Source organism: Microtus oregoni, unplaced genomic scaffold (assembly GCF_018167655.1).
Source record: "Microtus oregoni isolate MIOR12 unplaced genomic scaffold, Mior012 000012F_ref0000307, whole genome shotgun sequence".
Taxonomy (NCBI): domain Eukaryota; kingdom Metazoa; phylum Chordata; class Mammalia; order Rodentia; family Cricetidae; genus Microtus; species Microtus oregoni.
In genome coordinates, this window is record NW_024543071.1 from 7,519,436 (window position 1) to 7,540,013 (window position 20,578).

General features: G+C 44.2%; 1 protein-coding gene across 2 annotated transcripts in view; it reads right to left on the bottom strand.

Moving 5' to 3' along the window:
• Window positions 1–20,578, bottom strand: part of Rbm20 (RNA binding motif protein 20) — a 183,777-nt gene that overhangs the window by 25,535 nt on the left and 137,664 nt on the right. For both annotated transcript variants that reach the window (XM_041662056.1, XM_041662057.1), the window contains exons 6-8: window positions 13,323–13,463; window positions 10,930–11,061; window positions 4,432–4,511 (exon numbers count right to left, since the gene is read on the bottom strand). In XM_041662056.1, the coding sequence (XP_041517990.1) occupies window positions 4,432–4,511; window positions 10,930–11,061; window positions 13,323–13,463 (353 nt within the window). The remainder of the gene's footprint in view (window positions 1–4,431; window positions 4,512–10,929; window positions 11,062–13,322; window positions 13,464–20,578) is intronic.

Below are 20,578 nucleotides of genomic sequence, written 5' to 3' on the forward strand. Positions count from 1 at the left end.
ATTAGTTGGGAAGTTACATGCACTTAGTATCTGGAACCAATGTTCAAGGAATCAGCTACATTCTTACTTCTATACCTACATTCAGCTCCTGAAAAATTAGGAAGTGACTACTTTTAAGCAGAATCTGTCACCACCATACACACCCAGGATGTACAGTTGCCCCCAAGGAGCCAGATGCCAACTCTCAGTTGCTGTATTCAAGCACAGGAGGACTATTTAGAGAAGCCCAGCATCTCACATGTCCCCTTCTAACCTGAGTGGTACCTTTTGTGTGACTAGGGGAGATTAAGGAGGGGTTAGAAGGCCAGATGGATGGATCAGAGTCAAGAGTAGGCCAAGTTACAGCTCACACCCCCATGCTGGCTAATTTTATGTCAACTTGACACAGGCTAGAGTCATCGGAGAGGAGATTGTCCTAGTTGGGAAAACGCCACCATAAGATCAAGCTGTAGAAAAGTCAGTAAGACATTTTCTTAATTAGTGCTTGATGACAGAGGGCTCAGCTCATTGTGGGTGAGGCTATCCCTGGACTAGTGGTCCTGGGTTCTACAGGAAACCAGAGCAACCCATGGAGAGTAAGTGACTAAGCAGCCTCCTCCATGGCCTCTGCATCAGCTCCTGCCTCCAGGATCCTGCCTTGTTTGAATTACTGTTGTAGAAAATCCTTTTGTACACTGTTAAGATGCATCACTCAGATTGCTTTAATAAAAAGATGAATGGCTAATTCAGCTAGGTGGGATTTTCAGGGCAGAGAGGACACTTGGAAGAAGAAGAAGGCAGAGTCACCAGCCAGAGACAGAGGAAATCAGACATGCAGGGGGAGTGGCAAAAGCCATGACCCACATGGCAGCACATAAATTAATAGAAACAGGTTAATTTAAATATAAGAGCTAGTTAGAAACAAGCCTAAGCTAATGGCTGAGCTTTCATAATTAATAATAAGTCTCCGTGTCATAAACTGGGAGATAGAGAAAGGCTCACTGCTTTTGGTAAACTATTAAAAAATAGTTTAAAAATAATTAAGTCTTTAAAGAGAAAAATAAAATAATAATTAAAAAATAAGCCAGAGAAAGACTTGCTACAAATGGCATCCAAAGCTTTTTTTTTTTTTTAAAAAAAAGAAGATTCCAAACACACAAAAACAGAGCCAAATGTGGTTTCCTAGTCCCACAGTCTCTCATGAAGCCACGGTGTATAGAGATGCATTTCCCAGCCACTGCCTGCAGGCTTGAGCCAAGCTGCACAGTGGTTTAAGGTTTATGCTCATGCAGACAGCTAAGGGTACAGATAAGCAGTAAAGCAGATTCAGATGGAAAACCTCTATGCAGGTTACAGTGTGTTTGGATTACAGATTACAATGTGCATAGGATTAAGAAAAAAGAAAGAGTATAGACAGTCATTAAAAATGCTTTAAGATGCCAGGCAGTAGTGGCACACACCTTTAATCTCAGCACTTGGGAGGCAGAGACAGACAGGTCTCTGTGAGTTTGAGGCCAACCTGGTCTGTAAGAGCTAGTTCCAGGACAAGCATCAAAACTATACAGAGAAAACCTGTCTCAAAAAAAAAAAACAAAAGAAAGTTTAAAAATGTCAATAAAGAAAGAAATAAGGTAATGAAACATAGCCATATAAAGATGGAAAATACAGAGAGTCTGGATTCTATATGGTGTCTTGCTGACTATAAATTTTTTTTATTGTTAATGAGTGAACAATAGCTGCTTAGAGACACTGGATTTTAAAAACTGCCAAATTAAAGCAACATATATATATTTTCGAGACAGGGTTTCTCTGTGGCTTTGGAGCCTGTCCTGGAACTAGCTCTTGTAGACCAGGCTGGTCTCGAACTCACAGAGATCCGCCTGCCTCTGCCTCCCAAGTGCTGGGATTAAAGGCGTGCGCCACCACCGCCCGGCAACCTAAATATTTTTAAAATGTCTTAACTTTAAAATGAAAATCAAAAAATATGTTGCATTGGAAAAGAGGTTATGCTTTTATTTTCACAGAATATGAAAGGCTGTGGATTTGTGCAAGATTAAAGAGGATCAGGATTGATCAGGGGAAACTCCTGAAAGTCCTGGCTACAGATATAAAGGAATAAACCTAGAGAAACTACAAGACTGGTGAATATATTTTACATGCTTAAATATAAAACAAAAAATCATATTTGGTTGGATATGTTTGCAAAGCCCATACTTGTGTTAATACAGATACGTATGTTACCTTTGAAAGGTATCTTTTCTCATACCTTTCATAACTTTATGTGTTTTCAGAGCAGGGGACCAGACACCAATAACAATGGGTGGCCCAGGTGATCCAGCCTCCCAGAGTGCCTCTGCTACAGTTTTTTTGGGGTTCTACATACAGAACAGCTTCAAGGCTGCTGGCTGAGATGGTCCAGCCTCACAGACTATTCTAGCCAAGATAACCATTATTCTAATTTTTTCAGGTCCTACAAAGATTCCAGAACTCCCAAAAAATAACACCCACATTTCCAAGAGGTGGGGTGGGTGATTTGGGTCATTTGGTGGGCTATTGATGTTTGACATCATTTGGGGGGTTGGGTAGAAACTATTATTGTTCATGGTCAGGGAAAACCTGACCATAGGAGATTAGATTCAGGGATCTCATTCCAAAGAGAAATGGGGGGATAAAGTATAAAAATGATGAGCTAAAATGGTGGATTGTTGAGTCCAATTTTAAACAACCACTAGTCTCGAATATTTTACATTGATATAGATTTTTGTATATTGATACAAATTTACTGTTAGTTTTGTTAGAATATACTGTACATACATTTCTACTCTTGTTTAAGGTATTATGCCTAATGCAACTTATTTAACAATGTAATATTAATTTATAGTCCTTGGAAGTTATTATTACAAACTATTTGTGATAATAAAGAAATGTAGGTTATTAGTTAGTCACCTATAACAATCAAACTTGTAATCATGTTAGGTATGTTCTCAAGGTCTTCCCTATATATAAAGAGATATTTTAGATAGATAAGTATTCTTCAAACACTTCAAAGACATAAAAACATATTTTTAAATGTTTTGTTAATATAGGGCATTTCATGACAATGAGACACATCTGCCCCTGGCAGCACCAATTTACTTCAGAGAAGATGATGGGCATCAGAGAAACTCCATTTACTTTCAATGTGGCAAAACTAGCCATTTGGGCAAGAAACTGTTTTTGCCTTGACTTCAGCTAACAGTTTGCTGTAAAAACTGGACAAGCAGAACACGCAAGAAAAAGACTATTGAACTTTGCCAAGATAAGGCAAAATTCCTTCATAATTCCTGCTGATAGTCTATCTGATAGTCTAGGCCTGTAAGCTGAAGAAAGATGCCCCAATATTACAAAAGAACCTTAAGGTGACTGTCCAGGCAACCAGATATCTCTGCTGTTTCTTAGTTTTGGAAGTTGCTTTCTCTGAACTTCCTGTTTACTCAGTTAACATTTTATCGTTCTTGGGTCTCTGGTGGAGACTGAAGACTAGATAGTTATATTTTTATAGTTTTTCTTGTTACCAAGTTCAAAAAAGACCCTTACACAAGAGATGTAAATATTATACAGTTAAAAAAACATAAAGGCACAAGTTGTTTATCTAAAAACATATTTTTAGGATGGTAATACAAGGTATAATAAAATGGTTTAGGTATAAAACTTGAACTCATCAAGATAGGATAGGTAATGGAGTATTTTCTCTAAATATGTCAAATGAATATGGATTGGACATTGTGAAATATTCTTGCTTGATGAGTGTTCTTATTATAAATACTTTAATTTATTACAGTTAATACATTTCCTTTCAATTTATATAATAACTGATAATTGTTCCTATTATATATAGTTTTACTGTGTTAGAGTTAAAACCATTCCTTTTTATTTAGACAAAAAGGGAGAAATGTTGTGGAATAATCTCTTCATACACTGTGAAGATGTGTAACTTGCATTGGTTCAATAAAAAGTTGCACGACCAATATCTAGATAGGATTTGGGGCAGAGGGGACACTGGAAAGAAGAAGGTAGAGCCATCAGCCAGATGCAGAGGAAGCCAGACATGCTGAAGGAGAGGCAAAAGCCATGAGCCATGTGGCAGCACAGAAATGAATCGTTAATTTATGTTATAGGAGTCAGTAAGAAACAAGCCTAAGCTAAGGCTGAGCTTCCATAATTAATAATAAGTCTTCGTGCTATGATCTGGGAACTGGCTGGCGGGACAGAGAAAAACTGGCTACAAGTTCCCAATCACTCTGGCTAATGAACTGTTTAAGGGAAGTGTAAGTGAAATAAACCTTTACCTCCCCACATGACTTTTGGTGATGGTGTTTCATCTCAGTATTAACCTAACCAAGACATCCTGTAAGAACCAGAAGCTAGAAGATAATCTAACCTCCAGGCCTCTGCCCTAAGGCCCAGCCTCACCTGTCAGCTTCTCGGAACATGTCCCTCTCCCTCTGGGAATGGATGTCCTGGATGATAGCAGCCACATTTTTCCCAGGTTTCTAGACAAAGTCAGAGAGATCATTAGAGAATACTGCTGCCGTCAGGTGGGAGCAGCTCTGTCCTGCCTTGTTTATTGCCCAGCCCACTAAGGGGGAAATGATATGTTTTGCAGGAAAGATAAAAGGATTGATCCAAAAAGTGAGGAGTGTGAGCATGAGGGAACCAGAGTAGGGCTGAGGGCCCAGGAAACAAGGCATGTGAGTTATATCTTAATAAAGCAGGTATTAAAACTCAAAAACTCTCAGTCACAACTGGGTAGGTGCACACCTTTAATCTCAGCACTTGGGAGGCAGAGGCGGGTGAATCCCTGAGTTTGAGGCCAGCCTGATTTACAGAGCAAGTTTTGGGACAGCCAGGGCTATATAGAAAAACCCTGCCACAAAAGAAAACAAACCAAAATAAAATAACTTCACCGTTAACCATGTCAAATGTTGATAAAGACTTTTATTACAAAGGCTAATCAGCTCTTTTATTCTGTGCCTTTCTCTATGTGACTTATGAAGACTTTCAGAGCCATTCAGACACTAGTGAACATCACGTATCTCATTCTGGGCCATTCAGGTCTAGGGGGCAGAGGCTGGATATATGCATTCTCAGGAAGGCATGGCTGCTGCTCTGCTAGGGTTACAGTCAGGAGTAGGCCTGGGAGAAGCACCTGGTAAAGGTGAGAATGGAGGAGGGGCTGTCTGTGGTTTCAGAGTGAGAGCCTAGGGACACAGGGGAAAGATGTCAAGCCAGGGATGGGGTCACCTGTCAGATGTAGACACAAAGGAAAGAAAGACAAAAAGAAGAGAGTGGATCTAATTCTAAAACATGAAAAACCAAGGATTCAGACCCAGGAATTCTACACTAGTTTGGCCAGCTAATCCAAAGGATGCCTAGCAACTAAGGCAAATGGTATTTGTATTCAACAGAAAGTATATGCCTCGATACTTTATAAGTATGTGCAATGCCGCATGCAAGTAACCAGGTTGCCCAGAATGCACATCCATATCTGCTAGAATGGCACCAAACCTTGCAGAGCCCAAGGCTGTTGGGAAGACACCGAGGCTAAGCTGGGGCTGGGAAGATCGCTCCTGCCCAGAATCTTTCCTTCAACCCCATACTCTTCCTAGACAGGGATGTCCAGACTCCCTTGAACTAGTCTTTCTGGCGTCCCCTAGACACAGGACACACGATGGAGCTGAGGAAAATAACGGGAGCCACCAGGACCAACTAGTCTATGTGACAAGACATGCATCATCTAAGAGGAAAATTCCAGGTCTCAAATCTGTGGCTTGTGCTGGAACAACTGAAGGAAGCAGCGGACAAGAATATGTACTGAAACTGAGAAACTTTACAGAATACAGTAAAATCCCCAGACTGGGTTGGGCAGGGGCTGCCTTTTGTAAAAGGTTTTAGAGGTCAATGTGCTGTGGGATAATGCTCTTGTACACTGTAAAGATTTGTCACTAATATTGCTATTAAAATGCTGATTGGCCAGTAACCAAGCAGGAAGTATAGGCAGGGCAACCAGACTAGAAGAATTCTGGGAAAAGGAAAGGCAGAGACACAGTCACCACCCAGACGCAGAGGAAGCAGGATGAGAATGCCTTACTGAGAAAAGGTACCAAGCCACGTGGCTAAACATTGATAAGAATTATGGATTAATTTAATTTGTAAGAGCTAGTCAATAATAAACCTGAGCTAATTGATGAACCTGTTTATAATTAATATAAGCCTCTGTGTGTTTCTGTGGGATTGAACGGCTGCAGGATCAGGCAGGACAGAAACTTCTATCTACATCAATGTTTTCTACTCTTCTGGAACTTAATGCCTTCCTGCTTATTCCTTTCAGACCCAGGAAAGCAGCAATAAAAAGAGTAGTGTAGCTTTACGGGGCGGCAGATAAAGGAGACAGGTTTTACAGAGCCCCCATGCAGGGCGGCCAGAGTGGTCATCTCAGGAAGCAAGTGTCACGATACCAACATCATTCCAGAAAAGTGGAAATGAAAGAGAAAAAAGCCAGTCTATGTTGACATTGGAGATGCCTTGTTGTTATAGGACAATTTGAATACACAAAAATGTAGAATGAATGTATACTGAATCCTGTCTAATCTCGTGATATCTGTACTCTGACCTTCTTTTCCCACCCTGGAAATCCTTCTGAAGCAAACATCAGATGTCACTTCTCTTCCTCTGTTCTATGGTGGCCAATCAAGAGCTGCACAGTAGACCAGCACAGCTCTCCCTGTCCATACATTTTGTGGCTTCTAAGACAGGACAAGAGTCAAAGCTCACAGCAGTCCCAAGAAAGTGCTTGCTACTGACAGAGAGGGACCAGAAGTTGGAGTCTTAACCCTGCCAAAGCATCCCTGGTTCCATCCTCCAACTGGTAGAGCCTGGGGTCACGGTTTATTGAATGTGGGGAACTCACTTTCTATGCCTAGAAAGGCAGAATAACGAGACATGTTTGGCATCCACCGAAAGCCTCAGGGCATGACAAACTGCACCCTATGGAAGCTGCTGGGATGGGGGTGCAGTGTTAGGTCCTCTGTCAGCTCTGCAGATGTTGGTCCAACCTCCAAAGTCTAATAAAGATGCTAAGATACTCTATATGAGCCTGCAATTCATCAGAACCAGGCTCTATTAATGTGGCCCCAGTTGTTTCTGACATGACTGGTCTTCCCAGCCTGTAGGCCACCTTCCATTCAGCTTCTTCCTGGAAACCCTTTCTTGGTACAGCTAATTCTCCTACCCTATGCGATTCTGCCAATCACACCACAGTCTTCCCCTGGCCACAGAGGCTGACTCGGGAACAGGCACAGGTGCTAAACTAGTCCAATCAGAATGACGGTCAGAGGTCTTGTGGAGGCTATCAGGGTAAGCCTACCTCTCTGTTATTGAAGGAGACAAGACATGGCCTCTGAAGCTAGAGCTACAGACTGCTGTCCTTGCCATCTAGAGGAGAGAGCTTGGGGCTGCTGGGAGCCATTCCATGAAGCACTCAGAAAACAGAGTCATGATAACAGAAAGCAGAACAGAAAACAACATCTTGATCTCATTTGGGTGCAAAATTCAGCTCTACCTGAAGCCGGCTACTCCTGCATTTTCATGTACATGAGCCAAGAAATTCTTTCTTTCACCTACATCAACAGGCTTAATTGCCACAAGTTTCTGCTACATGCAGTGTGTGTGTGTGTGTGTGTGTGTGTGTGTGTGTGTGTGTGTACTGATTCGTGCCAATGTAGAGACCATAAAGTCTATTACTACACAGTTGGAATATACTGAATGAAGTTCACAATGACCCAGGGGGACAGTATAACTACATGAGGAACTGAAAACCCATAGCAAAGGTCAGAAAACAGTATGTTCCAGGCCTTTGCCACTCAAATTAGGACCAGGAGGGACAGCACAGAAATCATAGCCTTCCCCCAGACCTGCCGAATCTGAATAATTCTGGCAGGAGCCCTGGTAACTGCATGCAACTGAGCTTTGGGAAGCACTGTCAGAATACTGTCTGTCCAGTGTTCTGTCTGGGGGCTGTGAACACAAAAAGACCTGAGTTACTGCTTTTTCGTTTTGTTTTGTGTTTTCATGTGAATAGTGGAAAAACCTCACACACACACACATAGAAACACACACACAGAAACACACACACACACACACACCACATCTGGTGCAAACCCAAAGTAGTCTCAGGGTATTTGTTTGTTTTTTGTTTTGTTTTGTTGATTTGTAGGTTTTATCTGTTTTGTTGTTGGTATTATTGAGACAGGGTTTCACTGGGTAGCCCTGACTGACTTGGAACTCACAAGACAAGGCCAGCCTGGTCCTGAATTTACAGAGCTTTACCTGCCTCTGCCTCCCCAGTGCTGGGGTTAAAGGCAAACACCACCCCAGCCAACAGTCTCATGTTTTCAGCATGGATCATCTAGTCACTACGATCTTGGGCAAGTTGTAGAACTTCGATGAGACTGAATGTCTTCATCTGTACAAGTGAGATTATAATACCTGTCTGGCAGAACTGACGTCAAGATTAAAGTAGATAATGTATGGAAGGGTGCTTAATACATTACTTGTCTCAGAGTAGCAGGACTCAATTACAGGCATACATTATGATGTGCTCTCATAATTACTGTGATTATCCGCCCTGCACACCTCAGAGGATGGTGATTGTGAGACTGAAAAGAAAATTGCTTAAAATCAAAGAACTCAAGTTCAGTCCTGCGCTAATCTGAGCGCTGAGGTTCACAGAGGTTAAGCCAGTTAGCTCGAAGCAGAAAGGGGCGGAGCCTAGGACGGTGTCGTCATTTTCCAGCCTGGCATCGGTCACGTGTTTGTTGGTTCTTTGTTTCCACGTCTCTCCTCACGTGCTTACTTCCGCCATGCCATGGAACCAGCTCAGCTACCACCCACAGTGGGCACTCAGGGAATATTTGCTGGAAGCAAGACTCATACCATGTGATGTCTTGAACAGCCACTCCGCACCAGCCCGGGCTGTCTCCCTCACTAGAGTCTTACTAAGCCTTGGAACCTCAAGAAACTACTGTTGCTCACCCTAATTCGAATCTTATGACATTTCATTGGGAGGCCCAAGCTCCACTGGGAACTCAGTGTAGAAATTTAATTCCAGCCCTCGGGGGAAAACAGGAACTGGCTAGGTACAGAACAGGGTGGGGCTTTCCACCTGTCTCATGCTTTTATTACAGAGAAAGAATCCAGGTTGGGCCTGAAGGAGAACTGTTGGGAAGGAACTCCAGAGGCAATAATGAGAGCAGAGCAGAGAGGGGCCTAGGGTGAGGGGCTGACGTATTTTCCGTGTCTGCAAGTGTTGACTTGCTAGACTGTTTGTCCTTGCTAGAAGCAACCTTACCCTTTGTCATCTGGTGTCAACCCTCAAGATTAAGGGCAAATTATGGGCTGTGAGTTGTGAATAAATTGGACCCAAGTAAAGATGGAAATTAACTAGAAAAGAAATCTTATTAGGTAGAACAGTGGAAACATAAAATAAGAGGGTAGGTTTAAACACCAATATGGCAGCAACTATAATAAACCCAAACAGAACAATTGTTCCAGTTAAGAGAACAGCAAAGCAAACCAGAAGACACAATATGAAAGAAAATCGCAGGCAGATGACTCGGAAAGAAACTTGCCACCAAGAAAAACCAGAACCAGTAAACATATGGAAAAAAGCACTCAACCTAATGTCACCAAGAAAATAAAAAATAAAAACTGTGATCAACCAGAACACTGTGCCCACCCCACACCCAAATTTAAAAGTCAGACTAATTAGGGCGAGCAAGAATGTGGACCGCTACAGTCTCTTGTTCTACGAGGAGAATGTCAGACTGTGACGAAGCTCTCTGAGACGAGCTCACTGTCACCCAGCAGAGCTGGGGTGAGCCTGCCCGGCCGTCTAACAGTTCCAACCCTATCCATGTGCATCTGGACCACGGGAACAGACTTGACAAGTAGATTAGCTCTGACGTTTATGTCTCCAAGCAACCTGAAGTCCATCGGCCATAAGAGAGATAAGCAAATGGCAGAGCCTCGCAACAACATTTTATAGAATGATGGAAATAGACACGGAAGATAAGTGAAAGCAAGACAATGGGATTCCCTTCATAAAATGTTTAAGAATGGAAAAAACTAAACTCCACTACTCAGGGAGACCAGAGCAGGGGGTAGAGCTAAAGGAACGACACAGAAATGATGTTCTTCCAGAGGCAGGGGAATGGAGCCTGAAGAAAGAAGCGCAAGGACAGCCCCAAGGACTTCTGGGTATTGTCCATATTTTATTTCTTAACTTTTTTTGGTGCTTTTATGACGTGTATGAGATCTGACTCGAGATTAATAGTAAATTGCAACTAATTAATTCTATGTAGATTATACTATTCCTCAAGAAAAAAAAAAGGAAAAGAAAAGGAGACTACAGAACAAGTTAAAATGAAGCCAACGCCCACTTTGGGCCTCAATGCGTCTGAGTCTGAGAGTGGTCCAGTCAGACAAGTGTTTCCTAGAAGGACTTACACGGGCTTCAGATGCCTCTGGAGGATGAAAAAGAGAACAAGGATGGGGGAGTGCTGGAGGAAGACAGTGTTAGCGGAGGTCTGAATGCGCCAAGAAGTTGTATTTAAGGGTGGACTTATCCTCATCCAAACACAGCTCCCCTCCTTCCTTCCTCCTCTAGACTCCAGAATCCCCCTCGCTCCTGACTAGTCTGAAGCATGTCTTTCTTCCTGTACTTACCTCAATGAAGTTTTCTTTTTTATATGACTGTCATGTCCGTCTCTACGTGGTATCCTCAAGATCAGTGACTCATCTTTTCGGTGTTTCCTAAGGTTTCCTTCCCAACACTACTTAGATAAATACCTGGCGAGCAGAGGGCTCAGCTGATGCTTGCTGAGTGACCGACTGAATGAAAATATGCTGTACCTTCAGTTGCAGCTCCTTGTATCTCTTGGACATCCGAATGAGTAACTTCTCACCATTGATCATAGCAGACTTTTCTTGGTAGTACTGGACCATAGCCTGGGCAGCTTCTGTGTAAGCCATCTCTAAGAAAGCCTGGTGTGGAGAGTAAGACAGACAGTGGGCTTGACTTTAATGACCTTAAACACAAATCAGGACCAGGTAGGATTCCATGCTGATAACGTTAAGGACAGGTGACATAATCAATGGAAACAAGCTGGAGTTGCAGATCCTTCTAGAGTGGACTTGGGGAGCTGACTAGAAAACCCCATGTTCTGGAAATGTCCTGTATCTGGGCCTAGCGGCTAATTATAAGGGTTCCATATGTAAACAGAATGAGTGGAGCTGAACGATGAAGACAGCACACTTTATGCCTTGGGAGGATCTGTTTTACAGCGCCATAAAGAGGAAAAATCAGCACAAGAAAGAACCCTCTTTGATCCCATGCATTCAAAGAGAACTTTTTATTAACTTCACCAAAAGAGCTCATTACAGGATGGCTCCTATCCTGGTTTCCATGGTTACCAAACACTATTGTTAATTACGTATGTGCATCCTGAATTACATCATCCTATGGAAGGCCTCCTGGGATGGGAGGGCCCATTAACTCTCAGTTCCCACGTGGGCTCTTGTGCACGTGGCCTTGGGCTGCCATTTGGTGGTGGCAACATCAGGAGACAGAAGCAGAAGCCCAGGGGGCTACGTGAGCTCCCATCTGTCACATTAAAAATAAATACATTTGAAAACTCAGAGGCTTACAAGCCCCTAGATTCAAAGGATGGCCAGGCTGCTGCGGCTTGGAAGAAAGAAGCCCAGAGCACATCAACACGGCATCTCCCCTCTTTACTTAGCTGTTTAACATCAACACGGCCTCTCCCCCTCTTCATGTAACTGCTCTGATAAACACGGGGAATGGGCGTCTCTATTCACCCTGTGTCTACAGTTTCTAGTAAACCGTGTTACTGGACTCGCCCATTTACCCAGTAGCTGTTGGCACAAATCGGTGGCTGTCAGAGTTTTCTGTCTGGTGTGCAATGGTGTGGGCTGATGCTGGTGCCTCTCTGTAGAGGTTTACAGTGGAGCAAAGACACTAATCCATCAGTCTATGCTTAGGCGACAATAGCCGTCCTCTGTAGGGAGCAACTCTTCCCAAAGTGACCTTCCTCCAGCCTAGTCTGCCTGTGACGAGGGAGTTCTTGTTGGGAACCCCCAGTCCTCCCCTTCACATTGCTTCACCCCTCTTTCTCTACTGGTTAATTTCGGGAACATGGCTTTCTTTCTAAACCCCAGTCTTGTGAAGTATTTGTGACAAAGAAGGCAGAACTCCTTAGGGTTTTGTTTCAAATGACGCCACCCGCTTTTTCTAAGGTCTCTTGCTTGATCTAAGTGTTGAGGACTTCTAGCTGCCAATTCTCAAATGGGGAAAATACCTGATTAATCTAGGTAGCCATGTTGCCTTGATGTTAAATTTGCCCAACTTTGTACATTTACCCAACATAGAACTCCTGAGACGAACACACATGAATATCCCATCTCCAGGCTGAGGAATGGAGACCACTGAAGGTCTCCAGCTCTAGAGTTCATCCCCACACCGAGTGAAGACTCCTCCCCCTCTTCTTTAACTTTACAAAGCAAAAAGCAGTCACTGAAGCAAAAGCAAATGGGGCTGGAGAGGCGGCTCAGTGTTTAAGAGTTCTTGCTACATAACCATAAAGGGCTAGTTTGGATTCCAGCAGCCATGTGACAGTTAAGTGTAACCCCAATGCTGTGGATGGGCAGAGACCAAGAGGATTGTAGGAGCTTGCTGGCTGCTTGCCTAACTCCAGGTTCAGTGAGTGATTCTGTTTAGAATATATATATGGCTGAGAGTTTAGCACAGGACACCCATCACCTTCCCCTGGTGTTTTGATAGGGGCATCCTGAGTTCAGCTCCCCTATGCCCTCCTGCTAGGTGACCTCACATGTGGACACCTCCCTGGCAGTTCTTGTCTGGGTCCACACCCAGGTAACTGGCTTAGAAACTGGAACTGTAGTATTAGCTCCGGAGACGCACAGCACAGCGACCATGGGGAGTCTGTCAGCTCTTATTTGGAGGCCAATTAGCTTGTCTATGTTAAGGAGCACCCCATACTAAAGTGACACCCTCCCTTCCAGACAGTTCACAGGGGCTTACATCCGGCACAAGCAGGCATTGTTGGACCAGAGGAGACAAAACAGCAGTGCCGGCATAACCCCCTGTGCCCTGTCGAAGGAGCCAGCTGCGCTCCACCTCTTTCTGTTTAGAAGGTGTCTACAGGCTCCTTTCGCCACCCTGTGGCATGTCATCTGTCCCGCAGCGTGCACGCGTGGAGGCCTACCTGATTCGTCGACTTCATGAGGATGTAATTAGTGACTTTGCCAAAGGGCAGTCCCAGGTTAATGACGTCATTCTCTGTGCAGCTGCCCTCCGGGAGATTGCAGATGTGCACCACTCGTCCAGCGCCGGCCCTCTGTGCAAACTGGGGACAAAGGGCAGGGCTGAGCCTTCCAAAGGACATCGCTTTGCCCCTGTCCAAACATTCCGGATGGCCATCTTCCCCCAGATAATGCCAAATGGTCATTTATAAAGGTCAACGCAGGAAAGAAACACGTTCACAGATAACACAAAATGCCAGCTTTCTGCCTACTAGCTACAAAAGGGCTGCTGTGTCCAGAGAATAGTAATATACAAGGCTGGAGGACAGCTAAGGAAAGATGTCCTTCTACTGTTAGTGGGAATTGTATTGTGACACTCTTTGAAGATAGGTTTTATCAATATTAAATAAAAATTAAAACATATAGAGGCCATGATCCCAAGAGCCCACTTTTGGAAGAGTGCCGGATTAAAAATCAATTATTAATGAACTAATTAAAAATTAATTAATTAATCAATTTAAAGGTGCATGTGTACAAGGTATTTGCTGAATACTTTATGGAGTAACAGAATGTTTTGGGAATAATCTGCATGTCCAACAATTGGGGAATGCCTAAGTAAATGACGGTTCAATTGTCTAAGACAAACTTCATAGGCATTAAAAGGAAGCCGATGTGCTGATATGGGAAACTTTTAAGACAAACTGTCGGGTGAAAAACAGGCTGCAAGGCAGCACGCATACGATAATATTGTTTTTGGAAGGCAGAATTATGTGGAAATGGGAGAAAAGAAGTACTGTAAAATAAAGATTTGGGGTAAACTAAAGGGTAAATAGTTGGAGGTGAGTGGCAGGAACCTAGGAGTTAATTATCCTCCCTTCTACAGCTCGGAATGTTTGAATTCTGTGCCTTGTCTGCAGTGAAATTTTGAAAGGGTTATCAGCAAACACGAGAAAGGTGTGGGCGAGTATCAACCTGCCAAGGCCGGTTACCCTCAGAGGAGCAGAACAGGACTGGGAGCAAGGACGGACACGCTCAACCTGTTTGAGACAGCTTTTATACTGTTCAATTTACAATTTGAAAAAGTTCCATTAGATGAAAAAGTTGACCGGAAGGTTTTTGGAAACAGAATACGGGTACACAGATATTCACGACACCGCTGTGTGGTTTGTGGCAGCAGTTTTTCAAAATGTTTTCAGCCTTGGGGATCCTTTCTTCAAACAAAAACCTGCTCAGCAGCCAGATACTCGCAGCAAATAAAAGACCAAACTTTGGGGTTCTAAACCCGCCTTTCTCCCTACCAGGTAGACCCGAACCAGATCTAAGGAACACAGCAGTCAAGCCAGGACCCGTGTCTAATTCAAGCTACTGGAGGACACGTACGGATTAGCCTTGGTCCAAGATTAGTCAGCCCTAACATCCAGGAGCACAGGAATCAGGAAGCGGAGACCAACCCACCGTGGGAGAGAAGGACGTAGTCTTCAAACCCCAGCAAACAGTCCAGTGCCCCCGCCTACATCACAGCCATCCTCTCCACCGTAGGGTGAATTCAGGAGCTAATTGCAGTCTGACTCCGCTGAGGTAACAGAAAGGGAGTAACACAGGCCCCATCCCTAACAAGGGTTGGTGCTTAGGGAAGCCTGCCATGAAAAGCCCTCATTTGTCTCATCAGGGCTGAGGACAATTAGACTCAATTATCATTTTCTTTTATGGTTCCACCTTGAATTAGAGAAGCTTCAGGTGCCCCTCCAGACTCCACCCTCCAATGGTGTCCAGACAACAAGTACGCTCCCAAAGAGGAACATTTCCCCTCAGGAGGAGCACCTCCCTGCATGGGGGAGTGTCTGAGCCTGGGCAGCAAAGGCTGAGCCCTTCTGTAATGAGGACGAGTGGAGGTCTATTACTTGCCAGGGCTGTGACCTCCCACTGGGGTCATCTGAGGCAGATCCAGCAGAACTCCCGAGAAGACCGAAGCAGCTAGTTCTCTGACTTCACACCCCGAAAGTTAAGCCTGGGCACTCTGCCTGGTGGGCTCTCAGGGCTGCCTCCCGTAACCTTGCGTGGCTAGCCTGAGCGATGCGTGCTTGGATAACACAGCAGCCGGACATGCAGGGTGACTCTGGGCAATCGCTCTCCCAGCGTGTCCAGGTGCCTAGTGACCAGGGACGGAAAGCAACATCCCTCCCTTAGGGCCTCACTCCAGTCTGAAAGGACAATCTAAGAGGCCTTTATCTGAGCCCAGTAGAAAACACAGGACTCATCCCAGAGAACAAACCCCCAAACTGCCAGTCACCAAAGACCTGTTCATTGTACAGACTTCCATCAATCACTGAGGTAAATTCTTCTCAAAGGATTGAGAACTCGCCCACACTCCAGTCAGAAATAGTAATGGACTTTTCATTGATTCTTTAGATGCTGTGAAAGATTAGTATTCTTCTAGTTAATTATCTCAATTTGGAGCCTCCCGACCAGATACCAAAATACGGGTTTTCTCAGCCATAGACCTCCAATGGCAAACCCCTTACTTGATCATTTTCTAAGTGAACCATGAGATGAAAATCATGATTTGTTCAGGGCTGTCTGGTTTCAGATGTAATAAACCCTATGCTGTTAGAAAGACAGATTGTTTATATGGATTAAATTATTTTGCTGATATTTTATTTAGAAAACTTCAGCCTAATTCTTTGCTATCTCTTTTGTAGATTTTAAATGCAATTTAGACTCATGCCATGCTTGATTCATAAAAAAGGTGACGTGATCAGTATTATTGCTCTATTCCTGAAATGACATATATAGACCTATCTATGATTTGCCCTATTCCCTATGGAAGATCTCAATGAGGAGAGGGCATGGCCGGAGGAAGAGGGAGACAGAGGGAAGTAGGAAAGTCCCTGGGTGGCACCTCCAGAGTACAGTGTGCTCCCTGAGGACTCTGACAATCACAAGAGCTTTTGGTCAGGCAGCAGGATGCTCTGTGGCCATTCCCAGCCCGGGTCCGCTAATTAGCCCTAAATGGCCTTTGGCGTTAATGATATTGTGCATTCCCCCATCTGTAAGGAACACCTTCCAAGACTCTTAGTGAATTCCAAATCCTGTATAAACTAGTTTCTCCTACACATACATATCTACTATAAACTGGGTATAATAAAAGATTAATAAAAACCACTTATAAACTAGAACAATTATAACAACATACCATAATAAAAGTGACTTAAAACCTACAAATAAACTTATGAATTGTTTCTGGAATCTTCCATTTAATTTTCTCAGACCTCAGTTGACCTTGGGTGGCAGAAACTGCACAACGTTAAACCAAGGATAAAGGGGCTCCTGCATTGTGGTGATGGGTGCCCAACAGCACCGTGGACATCCTGACAGTAGAGAACAGCATCGTGTTTACTCTGTTCAGACGGTGTCGGGTTAGATAGGGCTTAAGAATGTCCACACTTCAGGTTCTTAGGCAGCACTGTAATCTAACTTAGCATGTAAAATAACTGAACACCTAACTTAGGAGCAACAGCTGGGTCTCAGTGAATAAGAGGCAGCCCGGGTTCAAATAAGGCCAATGCCATCAACCTATCCAAATACCTTTGGGCCTCACTTCCTTCCCTGTCCAGAATTGCTGCTTGCTATACTGGGGGATGCTGCTCTCTGCTTATTCTGGTACTAAGGGATGCATGGATCATTCTTTGGTCAGTTGGGCCCAGTGAGACTTAACTCATCCAAGCTTTTCTTTTAATATTGTTTAGAATGATCAGGAAACACTCTGACTGATGTTTCTGTGTCTTTAATTAGTAAAAAAGGATGGCCAGGTAACTCATTAACTTTGACGGCTAAAAGTATTTCCAAACCAAAAAAATAATCATCATCATCATAATAATATAAAATCTGGAGGCTTCCTGACAAATGATAATCTGAATGTAAGAGACAGAAGACCTGGGTTCAAGTCTCAACCCCTTGAACCCAGGCATGTAACCGGCTCATTTTCCTTAGTCACTACTTTCCCAATACCTGGAACAAGGGAGGTGGCTATGTGTCTAAAGTCCTTTCCAAATGAAATGTGAAATAACTCTGCCTTGTGTCTCTAAGCTTGAAAATTCCAGTCCTCCTGGAAGCTTTGCCAAACAAAGCCCTAAAGTGCAGGACTTTCCCATGACAGAACAAACAGGAAACCCGGCTCTTTCCACCCGGGTATGGCCTGCTGTTCAGCCACGCGTGTCCACAGGGCGATTCACTTTTCGGCGTGGTGCTGGTGATTTTAGCTTATTGGCATTGCCGATACACTCCCGGGGTCAGCGCCATGTTTATCAGCTACCCTGCTCTGGGAGTGATTGCTGCCATGGTGCCAGAGAAGCCTGAGTTGACGCGTGTAGCTGAGGTCTCTCTAGGGGACATTCCTATGGCTAGTGCATGCTTTCCTGACACCAGGGGCAGAATGGTGGGACCAGGATTGATGGTTAACCCTGCACCCCTGTAGTCAACTATGAACCAGTTACTGAATTTTTCTAGCCCCAGGTTTGCCTGTCTGTAAATCCAGGAGAACAAAATCGATTCCAAAGGCTGCTTGAGAAGAGGAAATGCCGCACCGTTAGTCAAGTGCTCTGCTATAGTGTCTAGCCTCCAACAGGCTCCTGAACAAATTCTGGTCTCCTTCCCCCCTCCTGCTATGGAGGGGGTGGGGCTATGATGACCTCGGTGTGGGACAGAGTATTGCTGGAATGAAGTAAGAGAATAGCGAAATTCTCAGGAAATTAAGATGAACAGTGTTTGCAAGCTACTCTAAAATGATGATTCAGGGAAGAAAATGCCTGACTTACATACATACAGACAGACAGACAGATGGTGAAACACAAGAAAGGAAGGTGAAGTTAACCGCAGGGGAGAAGGGAGACGTGAACACTGGCAAGAGTCCTACGGGAGCCCCTTATGCCTTATGCGTCACTTGGAAATATATTTAAAAGTATATATATTTTTTCAAGAGGAGCTCTGGGATAGAAACAGATGGATTTTAAGGAAATGCTTGGCTCTCACCAGCCTGCCTTTTGGCTGTGAGGTGCTGATGGGCTCAGTTCACACCCACCACCTGGCTCTGCTGCTGGGATCCAGGAGACACACACGTGACAGTGCACTTGAGATTTTCCAGTCCAAGGTCAGACCTCCAAAAGAGCTAAGGTGTCAGGGCTGTAACCAAAGCCCTAATTACCAAGCTGAAAGGACAACCATCCTTCACCAGCTAGGAGAGGCACTGACCTCGGTTGGCCCCCGGTAGGATCAGTAGCTCAGGCTGTGTATTCTAACACGCTGGGCTACTCTTCTGCCCAATGCTGCCTCTAATGGTTCTACAGCTGGATCCCAGACTTCTCAGTTTACCCACAAATCTTTTACAGCTGGGTGGAAATGCGAAAAGAGCAAACCTTCGTGTGGCTGAAGGTTCTGAGGCCTCACAGTGCCTTTCGGTGCAGGTAGAAACAGACCCTGTGTGTGAGTTCAAAGAGGTTCAACATGTTCAAATACCTCAGAATTATAATAAGGATATGGCTCAGGGCAGGAGACCTGTGGATCAGAGAGGTTTCGAGCAGTATTTCCTGCAGCTACAGATTGTAGATTCCACCTTCAGCAAACTATTTCTGGGCTCCAGCTGGATATCTCTGGGTGACCTCATTTCATATGGCAGAGTCTCGGGGCCTCTGCTGGTTGTGTGCTAGAAGCACATAAAGAAAGACAAAGGACCTCACGATGGTGGCTCTGAACAGGACATGCAGGTAGAGATGGGTGTGGTTTCCACAGCTGTGTATCTTCAATTAACTTGGAGTAGACACGGATGCTGCTCCCATGGATGCTCTCAAGCAGTTTAGCAAGCATGCTAGGTTTGCCGTGGAATAAAATCACTTTTTATTGGGGTCAAGGATTTGTCTGTGGCTATTAGGTTGTTCCCATTCTGAGTAACTTTATCCCCATAAACTTCAGAGTCACAAAATACATAAAAAGGCAGCCCTAGCAGGGCATGATGGCTTACACCTTTAATCCCAGCACTCAGAAGACAGAGGCAGGCGGATCTCTGTGAGTTCAAGGCCAGCATGATCTATATAGTGAGTTCCAGGACAGCCAGGGCTACAAAGTCAAACCCTGTCTCAAAAGGAAGATAAGACAAGGCTGGAGAAATTGCTCGGTGGTTAAGAGCACTGGTCACTTGCAGAGAACCCAGTTTGATTCCCAGCATCTGCATGGCAGCTCACAACTTTCTGCTACTCCAGTTCCATGGGATCTAACACCCTGATAGTTTCATGAGCACTAGGCATGTATGCAGTGCACAGTCATGCATGCAGCAAAAACACCCATACATATAGAAAATTCAAAAACTAAATTTAGTTTTTTACATAAAAAATATGGTAAAATAAACTGTGTCCTGTGATCTGATTTTTAAGTACCTTTACTTATTAAACTTGTTAAATTTATTAAATGAAGCATACCTCCTGCTTTCTCTGCAAAGTAAGATTTTCTAGTCATGAATATGTTAGTGGTAAAATTATTTCTACATCATGGTGTATTACTTTTGTCACAAAAGGAAAAACAATAAATATTTATTAAAAGAAAATGTTAAAACCCAGAAAATAAAACCCACCCAAGTCCCCTATTTCCTTGGTATCAGTCTTTGAAAATGCAGCTGGTGGTTTGGTCTAAAGGGACAGAAGCAATGACAGAGCTAGAACAGAAACAGGAAGGGGACAGTTAGTGTGGGCCACGCTAATCCTCATGCACAAAGACATTGGAAAAGCCGTGCTCTGAGCCGCAAACTCAGAAGGCTTGGCAGAACAGATAAGTGTTCTAGAAACGGCCAGCAATCTGAGGGACAACCTATGCCTGGAGCCTGGAGCCTTCTACAAACATCCTGCTCTCCTGAGCCTCGGTTTCCTTATTTGTGACTGCCTGGAACACAGGATATTGGTGAGAAAGCAAAATTAAAATGATGTGTGCCACCCGAACCCCAGAGGGCCATCTGTGACACCACCACTAAAGTGGAGGGGCCTGTGCATACTCACATGATACTACGGCGGCATGCAGACAAATATGCCTTTAGCGGGTACAAGAGACCTATTTACAGCCTGAGGAGTCTGGATGGCCCTCTGGAAACCTGACCACTCTGTTTATGACAACTCAGACAGCCAAGGAGAAGCCATGGCTCTGACGAGTAGCTCAGCCTAAGTGAAAGGTGACACCTGTG